The following is a 24,562-nucleotide window of genomic DNA, read 5'->3' on the forward strand; positions in this document are numbered from 1 at the left end:
TGTGGTGTGGATGCTAGTGTGTTCTGGGATAGTGGTTATGGTCCACTTCCAAGATTGTATGATATCCATGTCACTAGCAAGGGCGTTTTCTTGCTTTATTATAAAATATTATTTATTTTTTGTTGCATAAAACATACCTAACATATCACTGTCTAACAGCTACACTAGCAAATAAAATATCAGAGGAATGTAATGTCTCTTTTGCCTCCATGGAGATCATTGTTTTCTCAGTGAGCTCTTATAAAGCATGTCATGAATTTGAGAGGGAACTGCTAGACACAGAAAATAGTCAGTCTCCATTGCACTTCAACTGGCTGATTATCCTAACAATGCAATAATGCCCGCCTATTATGCTCACAGTCAGTCCACAAATCAATCTCAATGGGTCAAACTGGCAGAAATGAACTAATTACAAAGTAAACACTTCACCCACTCACTTTCAGCCTCATCTGAATCAAATGAACTTGAATTACTGATCTGTGATTGATGTAGTTTTTAGTGAGCACTCAGTTCTGTCATTTACAGACGTCCTCCCATTTCTTGTTCTGCTTTCCCTTTCTCACATTATTGATGCACCACTAGTTTTACTTTTATCCTCCCTTTCTTCTTATTCTTACAAACATGTGATAAATACACTGTGTGTGTGTGTGTGTGTGTGTGTGTGTGTGTGTGTGTGTGTGTGTGTGTGTGTGTGTGTGTGTGTGTGTGTGTGTGTGTGTGTGTGTGTGTGTGTGTGTGTGTGTGTGTGTGTGTGTGTGTGTGTGTGTGTGCATATAGCATACCAGTTTTAAAACCTCAATTGTTGGGCTTGAGCTTAGTGTGCAAAAAAAATGCAATAAATTAAATTAAATTAAATTAAAATGTCTGGTAGGAGACATTGTAAAGATCTAAAATTAAGGTTTAGATTTAACTGTATGTGTAACATTTTCCCTGTTACAGCATTTACATGGACTGTGCTGCTGAAGTTCTTGTGTTTATGTAACTCATTCAGGTCAGTGAGTTGACTTCTTGTCATGCATGTATAAATGGGGCAGTGGTGGTTACAGCTAACCCTCTACATTGCAAGTAAATGCGACTACATTTTGTTCAAGGCTTCTAAATAATGTCTGTCATTATCCACTGGCAAAAAATTGTTCGATTTCACTCACAAGTGACTGTGTTAGAGGACAGGAACACGTTTAGAACATATATTTTCACTGCGTATTGTATCATATGACCGCCTACACTAGAACACTCTGATTGAGTGTTAGTGATGGGTCGCTCATAAATGATTTGTTCATTTAGAATGAATTTTTTTCCCCCTCACATGCAAAGAAAGAGAAAGCGAGAGAGTCTTACATACACATAGAATGACGCACTAAATGAAAATGCCATTCTCTTTTGTTTCGTTTTTTATTATTATTAGTCTGAATAATCTATTAGATATATTAGTTTACAGACACAATGTATGACCAATAGTTTCTTAAGCATTGCCATTAGTCAATAATTTTCCAAGTTCTGTTAAATATGACACATATGCATTTGTAAATTTTCATGCATACATGGTTCTGATGGTTGCCAAGTTTTAGTTATAATTACTACCAGACCACTCTCGGATTTAAACAAGATTACAGATTTCTAACTGAAATAGAACCTCACAAGTGACCGATTTGAAATTCTTGTCATGGGAAGCAACTTTACCAAGGGTCACCCATACATGGCAGACAAATAGCGCACCAGAGACTTCACTTAAATTCACAGTAGATAACAACAGTCTAATGTTAGCATGTTTCTACGATGACTCTAAACACTTTTGTCAGAACTATTTAAAACCGTTTGAATAGAAATAATAAGGTGTAATAATCATAAAAGTGTTATTAAATTGATTACCTCCATGTACAAAGCCATGCAGCGTGCAGTCAGATGGGCCAACGAGGTGGATCAGACTTGACTGACTAAATGCAACAGTGTAGGGCTCTAAAGAAAAAGAGAAAATGGAGTAAAAACTAAAAAATACACACATATTAATATAATTTACTATAAATATCTGCAAGCAAAAAAAAATCATTACCTGAGACATTAAATAAATACATACATACATACTCCTGGATGTATTATTTGACAATTAACTTCATAGTTCTTTGGAAATAAAATGTATACATACCCTTTGTCTGTCTATCTGTGCAGCATCAGAGCAAAATAGCATACAATTATGTCAAAATGAGACTCTATTCATAAAACTAAAATATTAAACATGCTTAGGAATTATGATGTTTGTTGGACATGTACTATAGAGACACCATGTTTTTGAATATACAGATTAGGTACAATAGTACCATTTAAAGTACCATGGTACATTCTTATTCTAATCATTCAATATTATGGAACTAAAGTACCATTGTATTACCACCTGATACTATTACTGTACCATGTTATTGCCAGTGCTTTTTGCAAGATACATGTTTAACATCTGCTAAATATTGACCCAGATGTGGTCAATCCATGTGATCACTAACACATAAAAAACATGAGTTCAATGAGGATAAGGATGTGTAATGACATGAAGGAGGAAGTGTTACCTGGAAGAGAGACAGTCATGATGATCTCACCATTCCTCTCTTTGGTCTCTAATCGCTCTAATTTCTGAGCCTCGTATCTCTTTTTTCCTGCTTCCTCCTGCTCTGAGCTGGAGTACTGCAATGGACAAAAACATGTCAGCTCAGCAGACAGATTGACAAGTAACTAACTTGTAAAAAGAAAGTCAACCAGATTGACAAATGCTGGTGAATATAAGCTAAGTTATTTGGCAAAATAACATTGGAGTAATGTCTAATTGTAAATTCTGAAGTAAACTACAAGATAACTTTAATATAAACTACTTGTACTTGAAAATATGTGAATATTAGTAACAATAATAAAATATAGATAAATCTTGAAATTTGAATCGATACAATCTGTATGTTCTAATGTCACTCCTTAGAGAAGATACAATGGGTCTCATTCACTAATAATTGTGTGGATTATTTCGTATTTGTATGCACAGAACTTCTCACGAAAAATCACAGCCTAATTCACAACACGTGCATATGCACATGAATTTGTTCTTATCCTCATTCTAATGTTAGTGAATTTGGAGGATTCTAAATGTGACCACATGCACATGGTTATGAACCATCTCCATATTAGGGCTTTCTGCGCAACCTTTCCTTTACAGCCTTTCGTCGCTCTCTGCAGACGCGCTCTCGCCAGATCCTCGAGCAATGCCAAGTGAGCCATTCTCAAAACCAGTGCAAACACAATAAACATTTCATACAGACCTCTGATTAGCCAGCTGTACATATGCATAAATCTGCTGCTTTATTCAGAGAAACCTTCCAGCTGAAGATATAAAGCAGCTTTTCTTACTCTTTTGCTGTATAAGATTAAATTAAATTGTATTATTTTATAATATAATATAATATAATTATAGCTGTGTTAAGATGAAATATAATTTTTTAACATGATTATAAGGCCGCACAGAGTAAGTGCTTTTTGCTAACGTGTGGTTTCAGTTGTTCCTATATATTTTTTCATAAATTTAGAATACATTTTAGTACAAAGGTTTTTGCTGGATCATCATTTGTTCATGAAAACGTTCTTACACAGATTTCACGCACAAATTTGTGGGTACGCATTAGGGCTGCACAATATATCGAAATTATCAAAATATCGCAAATGTATTGCGATATGCATATCGCAACAGCTTGCAATAACTGGGGTCATGAACAAAAGACAAAGAGAAAATCACTCACTGCTCTTGACTGAATAACTTAGCTTTAATAAGAACCAGTAGCCTATATATTTAATTCATACAGTGAAAACTAAGCAGTGTTTATTTTTACATTTGATTATTCAGTTTCTGCTGTTAAATAAACCTAATGTAGGCCTACCTGAAACCCTAAACCCTGTGGTTTACACTGATGTTAAAATAACACTTATGCTACAGTAAAACACTGCTGTTCACTTTCAGAAGTTGTAGGGATGTTTTCTTGTCACAAAAAGAATGTGAAACACGTATGTAGGTTATATAATTTGAAATATATTTTAAAGATAATTTAAGTTTATTTTACACACATTATCGTATTGCATATCGAATATCGCATTATTTAATGAGTTATCGCATCTCGCATTTTTCTTCAATATCGTGCAGCCCAAGTACGCATGCTTAGTGAACGAGACCCAAGTGTGTTTACTGATGTACAGACTCCTACCTCAACAGGAGGAACTTCGATGATTTTGGCCACATTTTGAAGGGAGAGTGGGACATACCACAGCGTTGCCTTGTTGGTCACTTTTTTGGCACCTATGAAAATGCAAAAAAACAATATCAGCATTATCAGAAGTGAATATGAACTCAAAAATCTCTTCAAATTCAGTGCATTTATGACATAAAGAGTGATGTCAAGTAAAACAAAGTATAGTAATTGCAAACAGGGCCATCGCTAAAGGGGCAAAAGATGGTGACGACTCTAGCGATTTCAACCAAAGGGGGCCCTAGGAGACCCTAGTTATAGTATTTGTAACAAGTTTGTTGCATTTGAGGTTCTCCAAAAAGCACAGGAGCTGCAGATAATTTTTTTTAAAAGGTCATAAAAAGTTACCGCCAAAAAATATACTAGAAAAATGTTCAATAACCAGAAAAGACCATATCTTCCAAAAAACTCTTAGGGACGTGATACGTTGCCACTAAGTTTCTGGTGTTGTCATGGAGACTTCAGCATCTCATAGTGAAGCTGGTTTGCTCTCTAAAGAGCAAGTGAGGTTATTTTGGGTAGGCTGTGTTTATTAGACACGAGAGAGATTTGAGAGAGGAAAACTATGTGCTTGAGCGGATAAGTACACAATTAAGGCCGTCACAGAGAATGGCAAACCTTGAATTAATGAAACCATCAATGAGTGTGATAATGACACACCAAACATAAGGAAATTCTGGATTTAATTAGCATTCTAAAATCTTGAGATTTTTAAGGTTTGGTTTCCTTCAAAGCATACTATATGGGAAAAGTAATCTTCGCATATATGCAACTAATAATTTACATTTTAAGAGAACAGAATTAAAATTAACAATAATTTGACTTTTTAGGAATATACATTGCATTGTATTTATGCATAACCCCCCCCCCCCCCCCCCTCATGAGAGATCCTCTCAAGTTAGATAGTAAATGTTGAAATGATAGTAGTACTAAGATTCATAATCATTTTGTTTTCTAAGTAATGCCTGGATGCTATAGAAACTATTTAAAATTTTTTAACTCTTAGTGGCATGGGGCCGTAGACTGTCCATTTTGATACCCAATTTTGACAAACGTTGCAAGGTTACAATACAGAGACTAATATGGCGGATAAATAAAAGCTGTTTCTTCTACATTTTATGAACACAAAACAAATTATTTAAGACTGAACTGTACCAATTCAGCAGAAACAGGAGGATTAATTCTGACAGACTGCTTTTGGGAATATCATTTGCATTGATTTTACACACTGTTGAAGTCAACCAGACAAGCCGGTTGCTATGACAACAATGCAGGGATTCTGCGGCTACCATGGCGAGAGAATGGCTTCTCTAATTGGTTTCCACAGCAGCTTGTCTAATGGTTCTACACAGCAGGATATTTACATGTTCTCCACAAGCAAAGAATCATGGGCAAAAAATAGCTCTCTCACTGGACAGATGAAGTCAGATACCATAGTATAAGTATATAATTTTTTTTTTTTTATATATAATATTTTCTTACAGTAAAAGTGTAAAATGTAGATTTACTATCAGCAACTCGACTGCTTTATACTCAGAAATGTTCTGAAGTAGGTAGAATTTTAAAATGTTTGTAAAATATATAATGTACAACAGGAAAAAAATAGGCACATTCAGTCCTGGAATGCCGCTGTCCTGGAGAGTTTAGCTCCAACCCTGATCCAAAAAAAAAAAAAAAAAAAAATCAACTAACCTGCCTTTAGCTTTCTAATAATACAGAAGACACTGATTAGCTTGTTCAGGTGTGCATGATATGGTTGGAGGTAGCTAATCTCTGCAGACCGAAGTTGCCCATCCTTGATGTAGAATCTAAAATTTTAATTGTAAATATATTTTACATTTTCACCTCATGATTTACAAAGTTTTAAATGTCTGGTGCAGGGTAAAATCTAGGTCTAGTATACTACAGAGAAAAATATAATATAATATAATATAATATAAAATAATATAATATAATATAATATAATATAATATAATATAATATAATATAATATAATATAATATAATATAATATAATATAATAAAAATATTAATCCCCAGCTTCAGAGTATGACTATAGTGAGTAGTGTAGCTACCTACAGTAAAGTAGCTTAGGTTACACCAATGAAAGACATTTTTAAGGTATAGCTTTTTTAAGGAAATAGCTTTTACAGGGTACTATAGATCTAGTCAAACTCTGACCCAACAATTATCTGACAAATTTGTCTCTTAGCAACAAACATTATTCCATCTAACAACTTTGTGAAGAGTGGTGGTTTTATTTGCTGATTTACACTGCTAATTCAACTTTATTTTATCTAATTACTAATATGTACATTTCCTTTTTACAGACTGTGCTGACTATAGATAACAAAAAAGTCTGTTGAGAGTGATCTAATAAATGTTTTTTTAGTGACTTACGTCTACCAGAGTAGTTTGGTCTTGATTACGATCTTAGATTTTCCATTGCTGCCAGCCAACATTTTAATCACTGGTTTCAGTATGGAGCCATTGGTCAGATACAAGAGAAAAGACGTTGTGCAGTACAAGTGCGTACAGAACCTTGAGTGATTGCAGGTGTGCTGTACAATTTGTTTAGAGATGGAGTAGCCTTTAAAGGGGTGGTATAATGCCCTTTTCACAAGATGTAAAATATGTCTTTGATGTCCCCAGAATGTGTATGTGGAGTTTTAGCTCAAAATACCCCACAGATATTTTTATATAAAATGTTAAAGTTGTCACTTTTTGAAGGTGAGCAAAAACGCACAGTTTTGTGTACGTTCCTTTAAATGCAAATAAGCTGCTGCTCCCAGCACAGGGTCCTTTTACCTCACACAGACGCAGACATGGGCAGTATTTCAATTAAATGTATTTTAAATACGTATTTAATTACTTTAGTGTATTTTGTAATTTGTATTTTGCAGGTGTGGAAAAAATAAAATGTAGTTTGTAACAAAATATTTTGAGGGAGTGTATTTAGAGTATTTCAAATACTTAAATACTTAAGAAAAATCACCATATGCTTATCACCATAGTAAATGATTTTGCCATATTTGGTCTGATGTTGGCAATGGCAATGTCCAGGTTAGATGCACAAAAATCACGTGACACCCTGTTGAGTTTTGAACACAGGAGAAGTGGCGCTGCTCCTCTTAAAAACGGCATTAAAGGGTTAGTTCACCCAAAAATGAAAATTCTGTCAGTGATTACTCTCCCTCATGTTGTTCCAACCCCGTAAGACCTTCGTTCATCTTCGGAACACGAATTAAGATATTTTTGATTAAAGCTACACTGTGTAATTTTTTTAGTTGATATTTAGCAAAAAACACTTAGTTCTTTCAAAAATATATGTGCTTATTAATGTATATTTACTTCTTTCAAGTAATAAAGTATTCTCGTAAGTTTATAATCTGCCATCGAATGTACATGTGTTGGGTGAGGGGTGAGGGGTTCGAATGCCGGTCGCCATGTTGCCCCCTCCATCTTGAAACTACATTAGCCAAAGAGGGACATACCTGTAAATTCAAGCTTCGCCTTTCGCGCTTTACACTCAGTGACACAGAGACGAATGCGAGGGGGAGATTACTCGCGACTGCCGGCAGATTTGAAGGATTGCTGATAGAGGATCACGCCTATTTTCGAAGACATGTAGCAGAGTCGCCAAGGAAGCGAAAGAGAGAATGCCTGCTTTCTTCTTGGCAGGTAATCCAGCCTATTTGTGTAAATTCGAAGTTTTATAGTTGCTTGTCTAACCATAGCATGGTTGTGCATAACGCCAGAATGACCTCTAGTATACCTTGCGTTACTTTTCCTCACGTCAATGGTGAAAAAGTATTGTTTACCTTGTAACATAAATCTGTGCTGCGACGGATCACAGGTGATAGTTTTAAAGGCGCAATTGGACGAAGTCGAACTGGAAGCCATGTTAATCTTGGAATAATACGGCCACCGTAGGAGTTAAAACGCCCTCGAAATTGAAAGGAACAGAAACTAATATTCACTGGGTAGTCATATAAAATTTCACTGCTAGATGGGGGAAATTATCACACAGTGTAGCTTTAAATCTGAGAGCTGGATCACTCCTCCATAGGCTTCTAAGACATTATAACTTGCTGGCCCAAAAAATTTATTAAAGACATCGTTAATATATTCCAAGTGACTACAGTGGCTCAATCTTAAGTTTATAAAGCGACGAGAATACTTTGTGTGCGCAAAAATAACGACTTTATTCCACTTTTCATTTCCTTCTCTCTTGGCCTTGAGTTTTTTCATGTAGTATAACTGCGCAGAGCGTCCGTGTTGTACGTCACACGAAAGGCTCACTATTGGCTGACGCTTGTCATGTGTGTGATGCGTGTGACGTATAACACAGACGCGCTGCGCTAAAACACTACGTGAAAAAACTCGAGGCCCAAAGAGAAGGAAATGAATAGTGAAATAAAGTCGTTATTTTTGTTTTGTTTTTGCGCACAAAAAGTATTCTCGTCGCTTTATAAACTTAAGATTGAGCCACTGTAGTCACTTGGACTATATTAACGATGTCTTTAATACATTTTCTGGGCCAGCATGTTATAGTGTCTTAGAAGCCTATGGAGGAATGATCCAGCTCTCAGATTTAATCAAAAATATCTTAATTTGTGTTCTGAAGATGAACGAAGGTCTTACGGGGTTGGAACAACATGAGGGTGTAATTACTGACAGAATTTTCATTTTTGAGTGAACTAACCCTTTAAGATTATTGTGGGAGTATTTTTGTATTTTCAAAATACTAATTACTTGTATTTTATTTAAATACATTTTTCACATCAGTATTTTGTATTTTATTTTGTTACATTTCATGAGCCAGTATTTGTAGTTTGTAACAAAATAGTTTTTGATGTATTTGTGCCCACCTCTGCACAGACGTGACCTGAAAATTTCAAAAACGTTTTAGCCTTTTATGTTGAAACCGGAGCCAGATGATGTCAACGGAGTCAATGATGGAGAGACCCAAGAAGTGACAACATGTAGAAGCAACAGGACATTTCTGATTGGTTAGTTGATGAATTTATGTAGCTGATGTGTAGTTATCTTCTAGTCATTGATTAGCATATTCTGTCTTGATAATCTATAAATCGTGTTCAGGGGTTTATATAAATTCTAGGGTTGGTGATGTCATTAACTCGGGAGGAAGCTTGTGTAGTTCCTACCCGCCGTTTGTTATAGTCCTTAAAAAGCAATTTCTTTAAAAGCAAATATCTCCCTTTGCTTTGAACTTTGAGCATTGTAACTTTGCAGATGTTGTTTATGCTCAAACAGCAACATTACACACTAAATAAAGTTCATAATCAACCACCCCTTTAAAGGTTCTGCCAACCCGCATTCACCCACCTTTTGCAGTATACCCACCCACCTATTGAACTTTTCTCAAGTTTAATTTGGATTTGAATCTACATTAACTATTAAATTATATTTTTTATCTGAGGACAGGTGGTTTATGTCTATTATACATTTGATTAAATGAGGTGATAAACGGGTATATTCTGTATCAGTTTTCCTACGCCACAATGTTTATTTAATATAAAAAAGACTGGGATATTATGACTTTTTACTTTAATGAATATTTCATAAGGCTTGGTTTATTAAGTAAATTTCTGCATTGGAACTTTGGCACAATTGCGGACAATATCAAGCTACATCATATTTATTCAAAAACGTAATTAAGTCTTACTTAAGTGGTTCAAAAACACTCTTCAGTTCAACTGATTGCATTTAATACAGATATAAACTATAATACATTTCACTTAATTTCAATTAACATGAAATGAAGTGTCCGGAAACATTACATTCAGTTGAACTTATAAGTAGTCTTTTTAAAAGTATGCTAAACTTGTACTTTTTTTACAAGGAATATGTAGCTTTGCAATGTTAAAAATGTCAATTTAAACGTACATCAGTCTAATTACTAAATGATTGTTCATTTGACAAATTTATAGTTAAAGATACACATCTGCAAGAAGTAAGCTAAATCTAGCAAACCCTTCATCTGGGGACATTGTCAATTGGAAATGCAATTCATAAATGTGTAATATATATTTTAATTATAAAAACATAAAAGGATTAGGGGGGTCTTTTAGGGGTTTGTATGGTTTGTGTTGGAATTAGAAGTATTTATATTTAGCTTCATACAGCATTTATAATAAGCTTCATTTATAATTAAAAGTGAGAGAATATAAAACATACAGTGTATAATCAAAGTCTATGGTATGTCCTTATTTAGATAAGTAGGTAAATGTGTTTGTTTAATAGAGAGAGTGATGGACTGAGAGCAAATGTGTTCATTTTAATGTGATTTTGCATTTGTATAAACACGTGTGTAGATGGCTGCCCTGCCGATGCAATCATCACGGCCCCTGCATTCCGAGTCTGGAGACCCCTAAGGAGTGTGAGCGAGACGAGGCTGACAAGATTGGCCCTGACTGTGTGTGTGTGTGTGTGTGTGTGTGTGTGTGTGTGTGTGTGTGTGTGTGTGTGTGTGTGTGTGTGTGTGTGTGTGTGTGTGTGTGTGTGTGTGTGTGTGTGTGTGTGTGTGTGTGTGTGTGTGTGTGTGTGCGTGCGTGTGTGCGTGTGTGCGTGTGTGCGTGTGTGCGCGTGTGCGCGTGTGCGCGTGTGTGCGTGTGTGTGCGTGTGTGTGTGTGTGTGTATGTGTAACCCAAGAGAAGAGTCATGAGATGGCCTAGCCTTCACACATGTATATAAACAGACACAAACACATACCCAGCCTTTGAATGTGTGTCAGACCAGGAAACAAAGGTTTATGGAAAGATTGTTTGCCAGAACATTGCCTCTTTGCTGTATATTGATGCCATGTAAAGGATATGTAATGCTGAAGACAATGTTATGAATGGAATGTATGGGGAAAAAAACTGTATATTTTGCAAAAAGAGAGTTACATTGAGAGCTAGAAATAATACTGTCGACACCATCTATGATGATAGTTACTGCTGCTATTATGCACTTAGGTGGCAGTAGTTCATTGTTAACCCTGTTAATGAAGCCAGCCAATAATAGCGCAAAGAGTATATGAACGAGGGCATAAAGGGGAAGAGATTTCCAGGCCACTGTTCATTTACATTCTTGGATGCATGCATGCATATTTATTGACAAGCAAAACAACTTTAATATGTTTTTGTCTGTCTAAACATGCAGGTACTGCTTTCGGTGGGCAAAGGTTTTTTTCTAAATTCTGTTTAAATTCTAGAGGAAGACACTGTGTTTACAGAGTAGACTGCTTTCCTATGTAGGTATCGCTCTGCAACTGCCGCCTGTGTTGGTGACACGTGACGTTAACTTAACATGACAGAAGCACATAAAGTATGCCCCCATTCCACTCGGTTCTCTGCGGCTCAGCACGAGCCTTTAAAGGGGCAGCACTGAGACAGCCTGAGAACACTCCACAGAGCCGCCTTTAACACAACACGCTAAGGACAATGACTGATTAACATGTACAGAGTTTGAAAATGAAACGTGTGGACTGCTTCTTACATTGGATAAATTATGGAATATAGCCATTACTTGTCAAGGAATAATGTAGCAGTCGTTTAAGAGTAACTTTAACAGCATCACTTCACTTAAAGCCTCTGTATACACTGCATTATATATAGGTCTTAATGCAAACAAGCTTAAGCAAGCTTAATGTGAGTTTGCTGTACGTGTATTCATAACACTTTAACTCATTATGCCTTTACACATTGTAATGCATTATATCTTAAAAAAAATAATTGTAATGACAGTTATAATACATTATAATAATTATATATATATATATATATATATATATATATATATATATATATATATATATATATATATATATATATAATGACGGGGCGCCCCTTTAATATATATATATATATATATATATATATATATATATATATATATATATTAGGGCTGGGGGAATTAACGCGTTAATCTTTGCGATTAATTTGAAATGTTTAACGCGTAAAAAAAAAATAACGCAATTAACGCAGCACTTTTTTTTTTTTTTTTTTTTTTTTATGATTTCCTGTTGCGGCTGCTATTGAAAAGACCGAAATATGCCCTCCCGCCTCTCCGTGTTCGGCTATCAGGTTTCATTCTCGCGCAGCTTTCATGAGCGGGTCTTTACCGCTCCGCGTGTGTGTGTGTGTCAGCGCGCTCTGTCGTTAACGGCCCAGCGGCGCGCTCTCAGTTCCGTGTATGTGTGTGTGTGTCGGCGGCTCTGTCGTTAACGGCCCAGCGGCGCGCTCTCAGTTCCGTGTATGTGTGTGTGTGTGTGTCTGCGGCTCTGTCGTTAACGGCCCAAACGCTTCAATCATGTACCGAGCACTGGAAAAGTAAAGTCCGCTCAAATAACGTGAAATTTCTCACTAGACTTCTGTTTGCTGAGCTGGTATAGCCATGCTGGGCAACAATGGTAAAATTATGACCTGCTTTGATCACATGCTCTGCTAATAATAGTAGGACTATATTTTATTTTGATAATTAGTTAAAAAAATTAAAAATAATAATAATCTGTTAAATTGATTATATTTTAATATAGGGCTATTTTCTGTTCCTTTTCCCCCCTGTGTTGTTTAATTAGGTGATTCTAAGTTAAAAGGAATAGTTCACTTTAAAATGAAAATTCTGTCATCATACTCACCCTCATGTTGTTTTCAAACCTGTATGAATTTCTTTCTTCTACTGAACACAAAGGAAGATATTTAGAAGAATGTCAGTAACCAGACAGTTTCTGGGTCCCATTGTCTTTAGGAAAAATATATACTATGGAAGTCAATGGTACCAGAAACTGTCTGGTTACTGACATTCTTCTAAATATATTCCTTTCTGTTCAGCAGAAGAAAGAAATTCATACAGGTTTAAAACAACATGAGGGTGAGTATATGATGACAGAATTTTCATTTTAAAGTGAACTATTCCTTTAAATATTGATGATTACAAGCTTGGGGGAAACGCAATTAATTGCAATTAATTACAGAAATTGTGCAATTAATTCGTTTTTTTTTTTTTTTATCGATTCCCACCCCTAATATATATATATATATATATATAAGGGGGGCGCCCCGCCTCCTAACGGCTCGCCCCGCCCCCCTTGAAGGTCAAGTAAATTTGATTTGATTTTCTTTATAGCGCCAGATTACAATTTGTTATTTTATTAAACAAACTAAATTGCCCTTAAGTAATATGTTATTTATCTTATTTCCACGATGGCATGTCTTTTCTGTCTGTGTTTGCGCGTTTACAATTATCCCAATGAGTACGCACGCGCGCGAACTCACACACAAACAAACATTTGCGTCACATACAGATGAGCACTAGCGGACAGAGAGCGCTCGGCGGGAAATATGTCGCGTCAACTAGATGAAAACCAGACAAAAATATTTGCGTTTTTTAAACGCTCACAGGGAACTGAAGATGGCAACACTCGCTCTACTGCGAGTAGCAGCCGCAGGTATTGATGCCCACTTCTGATTTGTTACCTTTATCCTATTTTTTTGACCGTCCGTTTACACGTTCTTTCAACTGTGACCCATAAGTTATCCGATTCATGTGTTTACACTTGCCATACTATCTGAAACATCGCGCATGCTTAAAGGGTTAAATTCTCTTTCACAGATGGGCGGACGCGAAATATGCTTGATGCTAGCTCTGCGATAAATGCGAAGTTCGCCAAACATCACCATGATTTTGAGGCGAAGGAGGACGAAAAGTGCCATCATTGCACATATGCTTCAGTTATTGTGTGTGAGAGAGAGAGAGATCTCAGGACTGGTGGGAGCATATTGTGTTTAAATATTGGTTTTAAGGAGGAGCAGTGGGTCCGAAATTTTGTTGTGTACGTTTATTCACATTCCTCTCCTACAACATCACAAAGTTTCGTTGGGCCATCCGTCCCTTTGCAGATGCACGTCGGGGTTTCTCTCGTCATTAAACCGCGGAGACGTTGCCTAATCTGCCTGTTTACATGACAGTCGCATTGGCACATATCCGACTTATTTCCACATATGAATGAGGCCTGAAACCGATCTCGAAATATCCGAATGCATGCTTTTTTTTTTTACGCATGCGCTATGCAGGGCCGCTTTGTGTTGTAAGGGAATGTCCTGCGCGCGTTCACAGCAGTGCTGCGTCTGACAGGACTATTCTCTCCAATAAATGCATCATAGAGAAAAAAAAAAACCTTCTCACAAAAAAAGCCCATTTAAAATTTGTTTATCATATAAATGTATTAACTAACATTAACGAACAATGAATGAGCAATATATTTGTTAGTATTTATAAATCTTTTTTTAGTTGTTAGTTAAAAAATAAAACTATTTAAGCTCTGGTCCATTAATATTAACAAATAACAATAAAAATTAACAAATGCAAAAGTCAATTTTAAAAAGATAAAAAATCAAATAAATTGTTCAGTTAATTCACTGCTGCCATTAAAAGAAACAAATGAACACCATGACTCCTTTAAGTGTTTGTGTCAATTTTCCCCAACCAAACTCCCAAACAACCAAACGCATGCTGACGGCAGGAATGTCCACCAGAGCTGTTGCCCGTGAATTGAATGTTCATTTCTCTACCATAAGCCGTCTCTCCAAAGGCGTTTCAGAGAATTTGGTAGTACATCCAACCGGCCTCACAACTGCAGATCACGTGTTACCACACCAGCCCAGGACCTCCACATCCAGCATCTTCACCTCCAAGATCGTCTGAGACCAGCCACCCGGACAGCTGCTGCAACAATCGGTTTGTTTAACCAAAGAATTTCTGCACAAACTGTCAGAAACCGTCTCAGGGAAGCTCATCTGCATCCTCGTCGTCCTCATCTGGGTCTCGACCTGACTGCAGTTTGTCGTCGTAACAGACTTGAGTGGGCAAATGCTCACATTCAATGGCGTCTGGCACTTTGGAGAGGTGTTCTCTTCACGGATGAATCCCGGTTTTCACTGTAAAGGGCAGATGGCAGACAGCGTGTATGGCGTTGTGTGGGTGAGCAGTTTGCTGATGTCAACGTTGTGGATCAAGTGGCCCATGGTGACGGTGGGGTTATGGTATGGGCAGGCGTATGTTATGGACAATGAACACAGGTGCATTTTATTGATGGCATTTTGAATGCACAGAGATACCGTGACGAGATACTGAGGCCCACTGTTGTATCATTCATCCATGACCATCACCTCATGTTGCAGCATGATAATGCATGGCCCCATGTTGCAAGGATCTGTACACAATTCCTGGAAGCTGAAAACATCCCAGTTCTTGCATGGCCAGCATACTCACCGGATATTTCACCCATTGAGCTTGTTTGGGATGCTCTGGATGGGCGTATACGACATACTATATATATATATATATATATATATATATATATATATATATATTACAATATTGTAGTACCGGGCTACTGACAAGCCAACCGCAGAGGAATGCAAGTAACCGCAGCAAAAGCAATATTCACGTTTTCTTTTTTTCATAAGGCTATACCCTTCTTGTTTTGAACTGTGTGCATGTGTATTGAATGTTAAACTAGTTAAACAGACAGTTGAATGAGAGATTGACTGAGCATGTGCGATTACCTGCACAGGTCCCATATTGTCAAAACTGAAATTTCTAAGGGCTATGAAACTACCATATAAGTTTCAAAACAATCAATCCACAGACAAATGCACACAGCCTGCATAAAGTAGCTGAGCCTTTTCACGAGCCGTTGTGACTTCCGTATAAATGTGATGTCAGAACTACTCAGTCTCTGCCTTCAGTCACCACCCCGAGCACTGCCCACCGTCAGGAAACTACATCATTGCACAAGCTTCCGAACAACATTAATATAAGAGAACAGTGGCTCATGTTTATTTATTCAGAAACGCCACAGCAATTTAGTTCGACCTTAAACTTCTGTTCTGCATATTTCACAAGTGACTGCTTCGTCAATCAGGCACAGTTCAATGCCGGTTTGTCAAAGAAGCCACTCCTCAAAGAGGCTGCAGTCCCTACAGTTCATAGTTTTACAAGTTTACCATGGGCGTCAATTGCAGCATATGTTCTCGTGTTCTGTGTGCATCTTTGCACATTTACCACAAGTACACCTTTTACAGAAAAAAGTAACATTGAAAAAGAAATTGTAGCACGTCAACTTACTGTATCAGTAGGAAAGCAATAGTTACATAGCTTACTGCATTCAGTGTCTGTCTGCTAACGTTACATTATAAAGCAGTTATGTGTTTCAAAATCAGTGTATAACTAGCTATCAACATATTTTGGAGATTTAAATCGAATTTGACCCCAAAAAAGTCTGAGTTTGTATACAGACAGTTTTAATTAGTGTTAACGTTAAATCTGCGTACAGCATTGATGTAATGGTAATTATAATACTCTTACAATAACACAGAAAGTACGTTATTATATATTTACAAATCCGGCTCGAACATATAAGGCCGGATAACATTTCCCTCAGCAAAGTCCATCATTACAGGTGTTTTATTTACCTTACTTGTGAGCATCACCAAGCCACAGCAGGCTACAGCATGCATGACCCTAGTTACCTGTGGTTGGCCTGGCCGTGCGTCACTCAGAAAACAACAGGCCAATCAGAAGAGAGACTCATGAATATTAATTAGGAAGGGCAAAATCGGCCTGTTCTTAGCAGAGCTCCTGAGAAAGGAGCTGTAAAAAATATATTGGGATGGTTTTTGGTACTTATACCGCAAATATGTATTCTTAAGGACATCAAAACCTAAAATAAAACTTCAGAAAGGTATACAATATGTGACCTTTAAGTGAAGCATCAGCTTCAGCGTTACCCATGCGACGCATTGCTGGTCAGCTGAGCCTTGAAAAGTGGAGCTCAAAGTTAAAAATAATTAACACCTCTTTTCATTACATCTATCTTTTAATGAATCAGCGTTTTTGAACGTGTTCGTTGAACGAACAGTATAATGACTCACTCAAAGACAGTCCGTTGCCGTAACAATGTGCGCGCTGAGTGACAGCCTTTCAATGCGCAGAGTTGTTTAGTCAATGTTTAGTTTCGGTTACATTGGTTACTGAAAATGTCCTAGTTTTTGTGCATGCTGACCTCATACCAGAGTTCCCACATGGGAGCTAGCAGTGGTTTCCGAAGGGCTGGTCGAGGCCCCTTCGAACCTCTGGAGTCGGCTGAGACCAAGATCCCTCCCTCAAGGTAGCTTTTTTATTAGCCATTACTTCTCTGAGGAGAGTAGGAGACCTTCAGGTGCTCTCTATGTCTTATGGGTGCCTGGAGTTTTCTCCAGGCGACATTAAGGCCATCTTGCATCCCAGGCCGTGCTACGTGCCAAAAGTGCCATCTAATGTGGCACGGCCTACGATTCTGCAGGCTTTTCATCCTCCACCTTAAGTGACGGCGGATGAAGAAAGACTTCATTTGCTCTGCCCTATCAGAGCTCTCAAGTTCATGTCCAGAGGTCTTCTTCATGGCGGAAGTCAGACCAGTTGCTGGTGTGCTTCAGGTAGCCCAAGAAGGGGCTTCCCGCATCCAAACAGACCATCAGTAACTGTGTTGTTCAGGCTCTCTCTATGGCCTATCAAGTGCGCAGCTTGCCTTCACCTTTGGACCTGAGGGCTCATTGAACCAGAGGCATGGCGTCCTCTAGAGCCCTCCTTTCAGGGACCCCGATCCAAGAAGTGTGCGATGCAGCAGGATAGGCCACCCTTCATACTTTTATCAGATTCTATAGCCTGGACATTCCTTCTACGCCAGGCACTCTAGTACTCTCGTCCTAAGTGTGCCTATGCGTAGCTTCACACTGGGACAGGCAGGGCTCGTTGTGGCATAGTGGGTACTCGTTCCCCAAAGTGTCGTAGTCGACGCAGTTCGAGTTCCCTTGCTGCGTCCCTCCGCCACGCCTTCCCCTGCTTGGGAGTGACTTGCTTCATCGCAGAAGCTAACTCTGTTGTGTGCTGGCGTCCCTTTGTAGCTTCCGTGTATGCCGTCACGTTACGTCATGATGCAGCACCAATCAGGATTAGATTAGTTTCATTCATACCTCAGATGCGTTACGCTAAGGGCGTTTCCCAAAGTGTCATAGTCGACGCAGTGTCTCGTTCCCCCTTCTCAGGGAACAAGGGTTACAGTCGTAACCCGAGACGTTTTCCTTGTCCTTTAGCCCTCAGCCTTATCTTTTATATTTAGAGTGTTTGTTTCATTGTATTTTTTGTTATTTTCTGTTGATATATTATTGTTGATTAACTGTGATTCCTTTTTCATGTGAAACAACATTTTATGGTACACTCACTGTTCATTTGAATGTGATTTGAATTAATAAAGAACCTTTTTGTACAGTATTCATGTCTCTGTTCCTTACTAGTGCATAGAACCTGTGTGCCTTAAATTAGAATTTAGTTTCAGTCATTCTCTGTGAGATGTCAGATTGGCGTAGTCAGTTCTCTTAAAGCTGTATTATTCTATTTCTAGTTGTTGGGCCTTAGCGCCCTCCCTACGTTGGCCCCTGCTACAATTGCAAGTGATCAAATGTGGCGACTCCTAAGCAGAGGGAGCCCAGAGGTGTCTTGTTTGTAGCGGCTTCCGCAGTCACTTCCTCCACTACTACTAACTGGGTACTTCGCCCACGCCAAGCTGGATCACTTTTTGCCACGACAACCCTGTTGCTGTGGTAACAACATGTGTCTTGGGGATAGCGCCTTTCTTTTAGCCGTACAGTTTATTTTTCTCTTATAATGTTTTTTTTTCTTTGATACACTATCTGTGGTGATCAGGTTGGTTTTCTATTATAAAGCAACATATTTGTCTATATGTGTCTAAAGTTCACATTAGCATCACATTATATTCAGATTAGTTAAAGTGTTTATTGAGCTATAGCTCCCTCTTGAGATGAGGTCAGAAAGACAAATTATCTAGAATCAGCTTTTGCAATATTTGTTTCAATAAACAGTGATAAACTATCTTACTCACATGAATATGGCAAAGCACCTAGTATTTCCAACAGTAGGGTGTTTGGCTGCTTTGAAATGAGCTATGAATTGCTACTTTCGTAGTCAACATGAAATTGCATTTGCAGCTCATTTTACTAATATAATGAGATATGCTGGGCTGACTGTTGTTTGGCAGTGTCTCAAACCGCACTGAACTTTGACAAAGGACTCTTGAATAATAAAAGATAACCTTTAACCCAGAAAAATGAATGTACACGATGGCAAAACACCTATTTTAACTAGCTTCAATGGAATCGCAAATATTCATGCAAGCTGATGCCATCTTTAGATTAATTTAGTCCATGTCCAATGTTGATACATACAGCCATCAAATTTTATCAAAATTCCTTGCATTTTGTGTTAGTATCTATTATGGTTTTAAGGTTTTTAGTCTTGCATTCTTGTTTAGTTTAATCTGTTGTAATTTATGTTACACTAACTGTAATTGTGAGGACTACATACAATAGCCAGACGTTGACATTATAGCTGCTTAAAAAGAACAATGTTTTCAGAACACCTCAGAGCTGCAGTGTTTACACTTTTCTTAACTATTAAATGAGTAGATGTGAAGATGGATCATGTCAGGTTTTATGTCAATCATATTTAATGGCACGATTTTGGTTTGATTATGCAAAAACTGTGAATGAGCTAAGGAACGTTTCCGCAGGGGAACGTTTTTATTGAATAACAACTTTGTGTGGTCCACACATAAGTCAATAACATAATTTCTAAAGACTTGAAATATAGTGCATTTACTTTATGGAAAACTATCATGAGTTTTTTTTTTTTTATATATATATATTTCTGTGATTTTAACAGCTTGACAGCCTTTGTTCACTGTATGCTATCAATGTATGGAACATGAACATACCTTTTGTTCCACAACAGGAGCGTCAGTAAAATGACAGAACTTTTATTTCTGTGTGAACCATTTAAGCAATCCTTTATGACTTTTCACTGACCTGTGACTATGTTCTCTGAGAGAACATTGATCTGCACCTCGACTGAGTGTTTGGAGGTGTAGGTAATCTCAGCACTGACATGGGCTACTTCACCGATGAACATTGGGTACAGGAAGTCTGTGCGCTCCACCCGGGCCAAAGCAGCTAAACAGTGATCCTATTTGACAAAGGAAATTGTCATTTATTTGCACTTTACTAACAGGATACTACAACTCAGTGTCTGAATCAATAGATGCATTTGAACTGTGTGTGTACATTGATTGCGCATACATGTAGTGCCCTCTACTGGCTACAGCAGACAATGGCCATTTTTTAGCAAAAGGCTTGATTTAAAGGAGTAGTTCACTTAAAAACAAAAATTCTGTCATTATTTACATATGCATTTATTTCTTCTGCTGAACAGAAAAGAAGATATTTTGAAGAGTGTCGGTAACCAAACAGTTGATGGACCCCATTGACTTCCATAGTACTTTTTTTCCCTACTATGGAAGTCAATGTGGTCCATCAACTGTCTGGTTACCGCCACTCTTCAACATATCTTCCTTTGTGTTCAGCAGAAGATAGAAATTCATACAGTTTTGAAACAACTTGAGGGTGAGTAAATGATGACAGAATTTTCGTTTTTAAGTGAACTATTCCTTAAGGTGAAAGAAAAAAATATTTATCACATTTTATCGTTTTTTAAAGATTTAAGTATATATTTAAGCATTTACTAAAATGATAATAATATATAATTTTTTTCACATTACAGTAATGAGAAAGCTATTGTTTTGCATTAATGTAATGAGAATCTGTGCAGTAAAAGGCAAATAAAAAAATTGAATGGTCTTAAAATGGCCATAGCTGATCTGGCAGCAAAATATGACTACTCATTTCTTGAGAGGCTTTGTGAGTTTCACCAATCACTTGTCAAAATCAGAATGTCCATCAGTTACATCTTTACCATGCTCATCTGTTCTAGAAAAGCACAAAATACATCACACTTTATATATAAAAAAGATAGTGGTTCCAATGTTGAACTGTAAGTCTAAAGGGTATCAGGAAGAGGAACTCACCCCGTTTTGAGAATTGCAGTGGCGTGTGCTAATGATGCAACCTGCTTCCTCAATCATCTTCAGGATAGTGCCACCATGAACATTACCAACAATGTTGGCATCATCAGGACGCATGATCCTGAAAGATTTATAAAAAAAATTGTTTTAAAAACCTTTACATATTCCTAGGCTTCATAGAGATTTATTTATTGATGTCCAAATTCAGTATTGACCTATAGACCAACATGTAGATGTATACTTTTGAATAAATTACTGTAACAATTCAAGTGCTCACAATATTATTAAATTACATTATCTTTTTATATATATCTTCTGCTGCACACATGTACAGTAAACAGGAGGGAACTTTGAAATAGCCTATATAGGCCTAGATCACACTGACTCAATCCCCAGGCACTCTAATGATTCATACAGTATATGACTACAAGCATTACTATACTAAATAATTATATTGATATAAGTTCCCATCCCTATTGTCAAGCCGTATTGAAACTTTTTGCTGTTTACATTACTCATTTTCTGTGTTTGCGCAATCCAAACAGTTTGTCAGTCGGAGATGCAACATTTGATCCTATATATTTTATATATTCTTAGAGGGATTATATATTTTCAACTACTCTAAAAATGGACTGTCACATACAGTAGGAGGTCTATTGGTGTCATCATAAAAGACATACGTTGGAAAAAAAGCATTCAAGTACAAATGACACACAACAAATGACAACATACAGTGAAACAAAAACAGACATTATAACATCAACAACCAGTTTGGGGAGAAATTCTGCCAAGTCATATTATACCAAAACATATCATATTAAACTTCTTATAAACCTCCATGAAACAACAAAAGTTATGAAAAGTTCACTTAATTGTTTTGTTGAACATAAAAATCCATGTCAAACACAATATTACAAACACACAAAGCTGAAAATCTGGAAAAACATGAGGGTGTCTATGTCTGGATTAATATGAAAAAGTGTGTGCTTAGAAGAGTATGATGATGTGTCTGTAAGTCAACTCTACCTGCTGAGCTCATAAAGAGAAGCCATGACTTAAAAGTTAGACGAGAGAGTCTTGAGAAGTTCCCAACACAACAGTGACTTTCAGCGATAGTAACATCCTTCCTTTCATTTCCTCCATCATTCATTCATGACATCATCTCCACACTGACTCAGACTCCACCCACCACCTTCATTCAAATTCTGTGCGTCTTCAATCAGTTCACTAGCAATGACACATTCACAATTTTGTCCTGAATATTACAGTACAAGGCTCTAGAACACACTAGATGTTAACTAAAATGAAAAAAACTATTATATTAGTTCTAAACCTGTTACCCAAAATTGTTGACACTGTTGTAAAATAAACACGATGACACATTCTATAATTATGTGCAAAGCTACCACATTGTTTAGCAACAGCAGACAGTCTACACTTACGCTAATAAAATATATTACTTGGTACAAAAAATTTTTATTCTGATTTTTAGTCATAATAATTACTAATAATTGTTTATTAAACATCTGTGTCTTGTTTTGCTAATGCCTCTGTTGTATAAAAGTAATAAATACAAATCATTGCATTAAGTGTTTTTACCATAGGTAAAAGGATTGAAGTATGATGTTTCAATAGCACTTGACAGACATGAAAAATAGAAGAAGAAAAAATAGAAATCCAAAAAAGAGTTCTCAAGTAATTAAGTATTTTTCAAGTTCTTTACACACATGAACAAATACTACCATGATGGAAAAAATTACCATTTTTATTCGCATTAAAGTAAAAAGGTGCTTAACTGTCATTAAAGTGTCACAATGTAAATATACAATTAAATAAAAATAAAGGTCTAACAATTGGCTTCCTTTTCTTTAGGAAAAAAAATATAATTTTTTGATTTGGGGGATAGATGTGATCCGAATACATTCTTGACAGGTAACGGGTAACCCAATAAGAGAGCAGACATGGAAAATGTAGTGAAAAGGACCCACTTTGAATCTTTTGCTTACTACAATATTGCATGTGGTCATGCCAACCATCTAAAAAAAAAGGTAAAGGATTTCCCAAAGTAACCACAAGAACGAGAAAGTTCAGATTTCTGTCGACTGATTGATCAAACCACAGTTTATCATTAACAGGACATTTTTTATCTCTTGTTCCTTCACCCATTGATTACACTTTTGGATATTGAGAACTTGTACAAATGTAATGAAAAGTATTAAAGTATCAAGGATTGAGTTATTTTGGTGTCATGCTGTTGTGTCTATGCCATACTGTCAACTGTCTTAACTATATTGGTCACATCGCACTCAAAAACTTTTTTTTGCATTCAGTTTGCATTGCTTTAGTTCACTAAAATAGCTCAAAAGAGACACATGTAATTTGGTTCAAGTTGTTTTTCCCCATCACTGATACTTTAATTGTGTCTTGCGAAACAAAAAGCACAACAGCAAATATCCTACCTTGGAATATGAGGATAATGACAAAAGCGTCTGATCTCTCTCAGAACCAAAATGCCAGGCTCAATAAAATGTAGCATATTGCCTTTTTTACACATCAGTAACAAAATGACCTGATTTGTTAAGCACTACCAAAATGGATCTAACCACACTAAGTGATTCACCCTGGCTGCTAAGTAAATTTGGTCACCTCTGAGTAAATGTGGTATCTGCGCAACATTTGCATGTGAATATAATGTGTTTGGTTATACTGACTATGTGTTTTGGTTTAACTGTGTTAAAACAAAATGCAATGTGAAGGAAAAAACTACATTATATAAACCATATGTCACACACAATTATGATGATTTACTCTGTCAAATTAGTAATAAGGAAATATAAATTAAAATACATATTTTTAGGAACACAATACAAAGGGGGGTTGGGAGTAAACCATGTGTTTAAGGGTTAGTTCACCCAAAAATAAAAATAAAATTGTTATCAATTACTCAATCTCATGTCTCTCCAAACCCGTGAGACTTTTGTTCATTTTCAGAACACAAATGAACGCATTTGTAATAAAATGTGAGAGATTTCTGTCCCTGCATTGACAGTCCACGCAACTACCAATTTGACGCCTCAAAAAGTTCATAAAGAGATCATAAAACCAATCCATATGAATTGAGCGGATTAATAAAAATTGTTGGAAGAGACACGATTGCTTTATATGATAAACAAATTGAATTTTTAGACCTTTATTCACATACACACTTTCATGAACGCACACATCAGGGGCCTCTATGAAGCCGGTTTAGGTGGTTAGCCAGTGTGTTTCAGTTTAGTTTGCGGCTCCTACCCGGCACCATGAAACTGGTT

General features: G+C 36.8%; 1 protein-coding gene and 1 long non-coding RNA gene across 4 annotated transcripts in view; one reads left to right on the top strand and one right to left on the bottom strand.

Annotated features, from left to right (window-relative positions):
• acot7 (acyl-CoA thioesterase 7) overlaps positions 1-24,562 on the bottom strand; it is a 113,677-nt gene that overhangs the window by 84,707 nt on the left and 4,408 nt on the right. For 2 of the 3 annotated variants that reach the window (XM_082189469.1, XM_082189470.1), the window contains 5 exons: positions 21,255-21,372; positions 20,200-20,356; positions 4,230-4,321; positions 2,559-2,673; positions 1,870-1,956 (listed from right to left, as the gene is read on the bottom strand). In XM_082189469.1, the coding sequence (XP_082045595.1) occupies positions 1,870-1,956; positions 2,559-2,673; positions 4,230-4,321; positions 20,200-20,356; positions 21,255-21,372 (569 nt within the window). Of the gene's footprint in view, positions 1-1,869; positions 1,957-2,558; positions 2,674-4,229; positions 4,322-20,199; positions 20,357-21,254; positions 21,373-22,277; positions 22,428-24,562 lie in introns of those variants that run through there. The other variant, XM_082189471.1, reaches the window with a different exon arrangement.
• On the top strand, positions 570-2,067 carry LOC309513564. Its single transcript, XR_014211466.1, has 2 exons — positions 570-699; positions 778-2,067. It is a non-coding gene; the product is annotated as an uncharacterized lncRNA (long non-coding RNA).

The sequence above is a fragment of the Leuciscus leuciscus genome, assembly GCF_965113295.1.
Source record: "Leuciscus leuciscus genome assembly, chromosome: 13".
Lineage (NCBI taxonomy): Eukaryota > Metazoa > Chordata > Actinopteri > Cypriniformes > Leuciscidae > Leuciscus > Leuciscus leuciscus.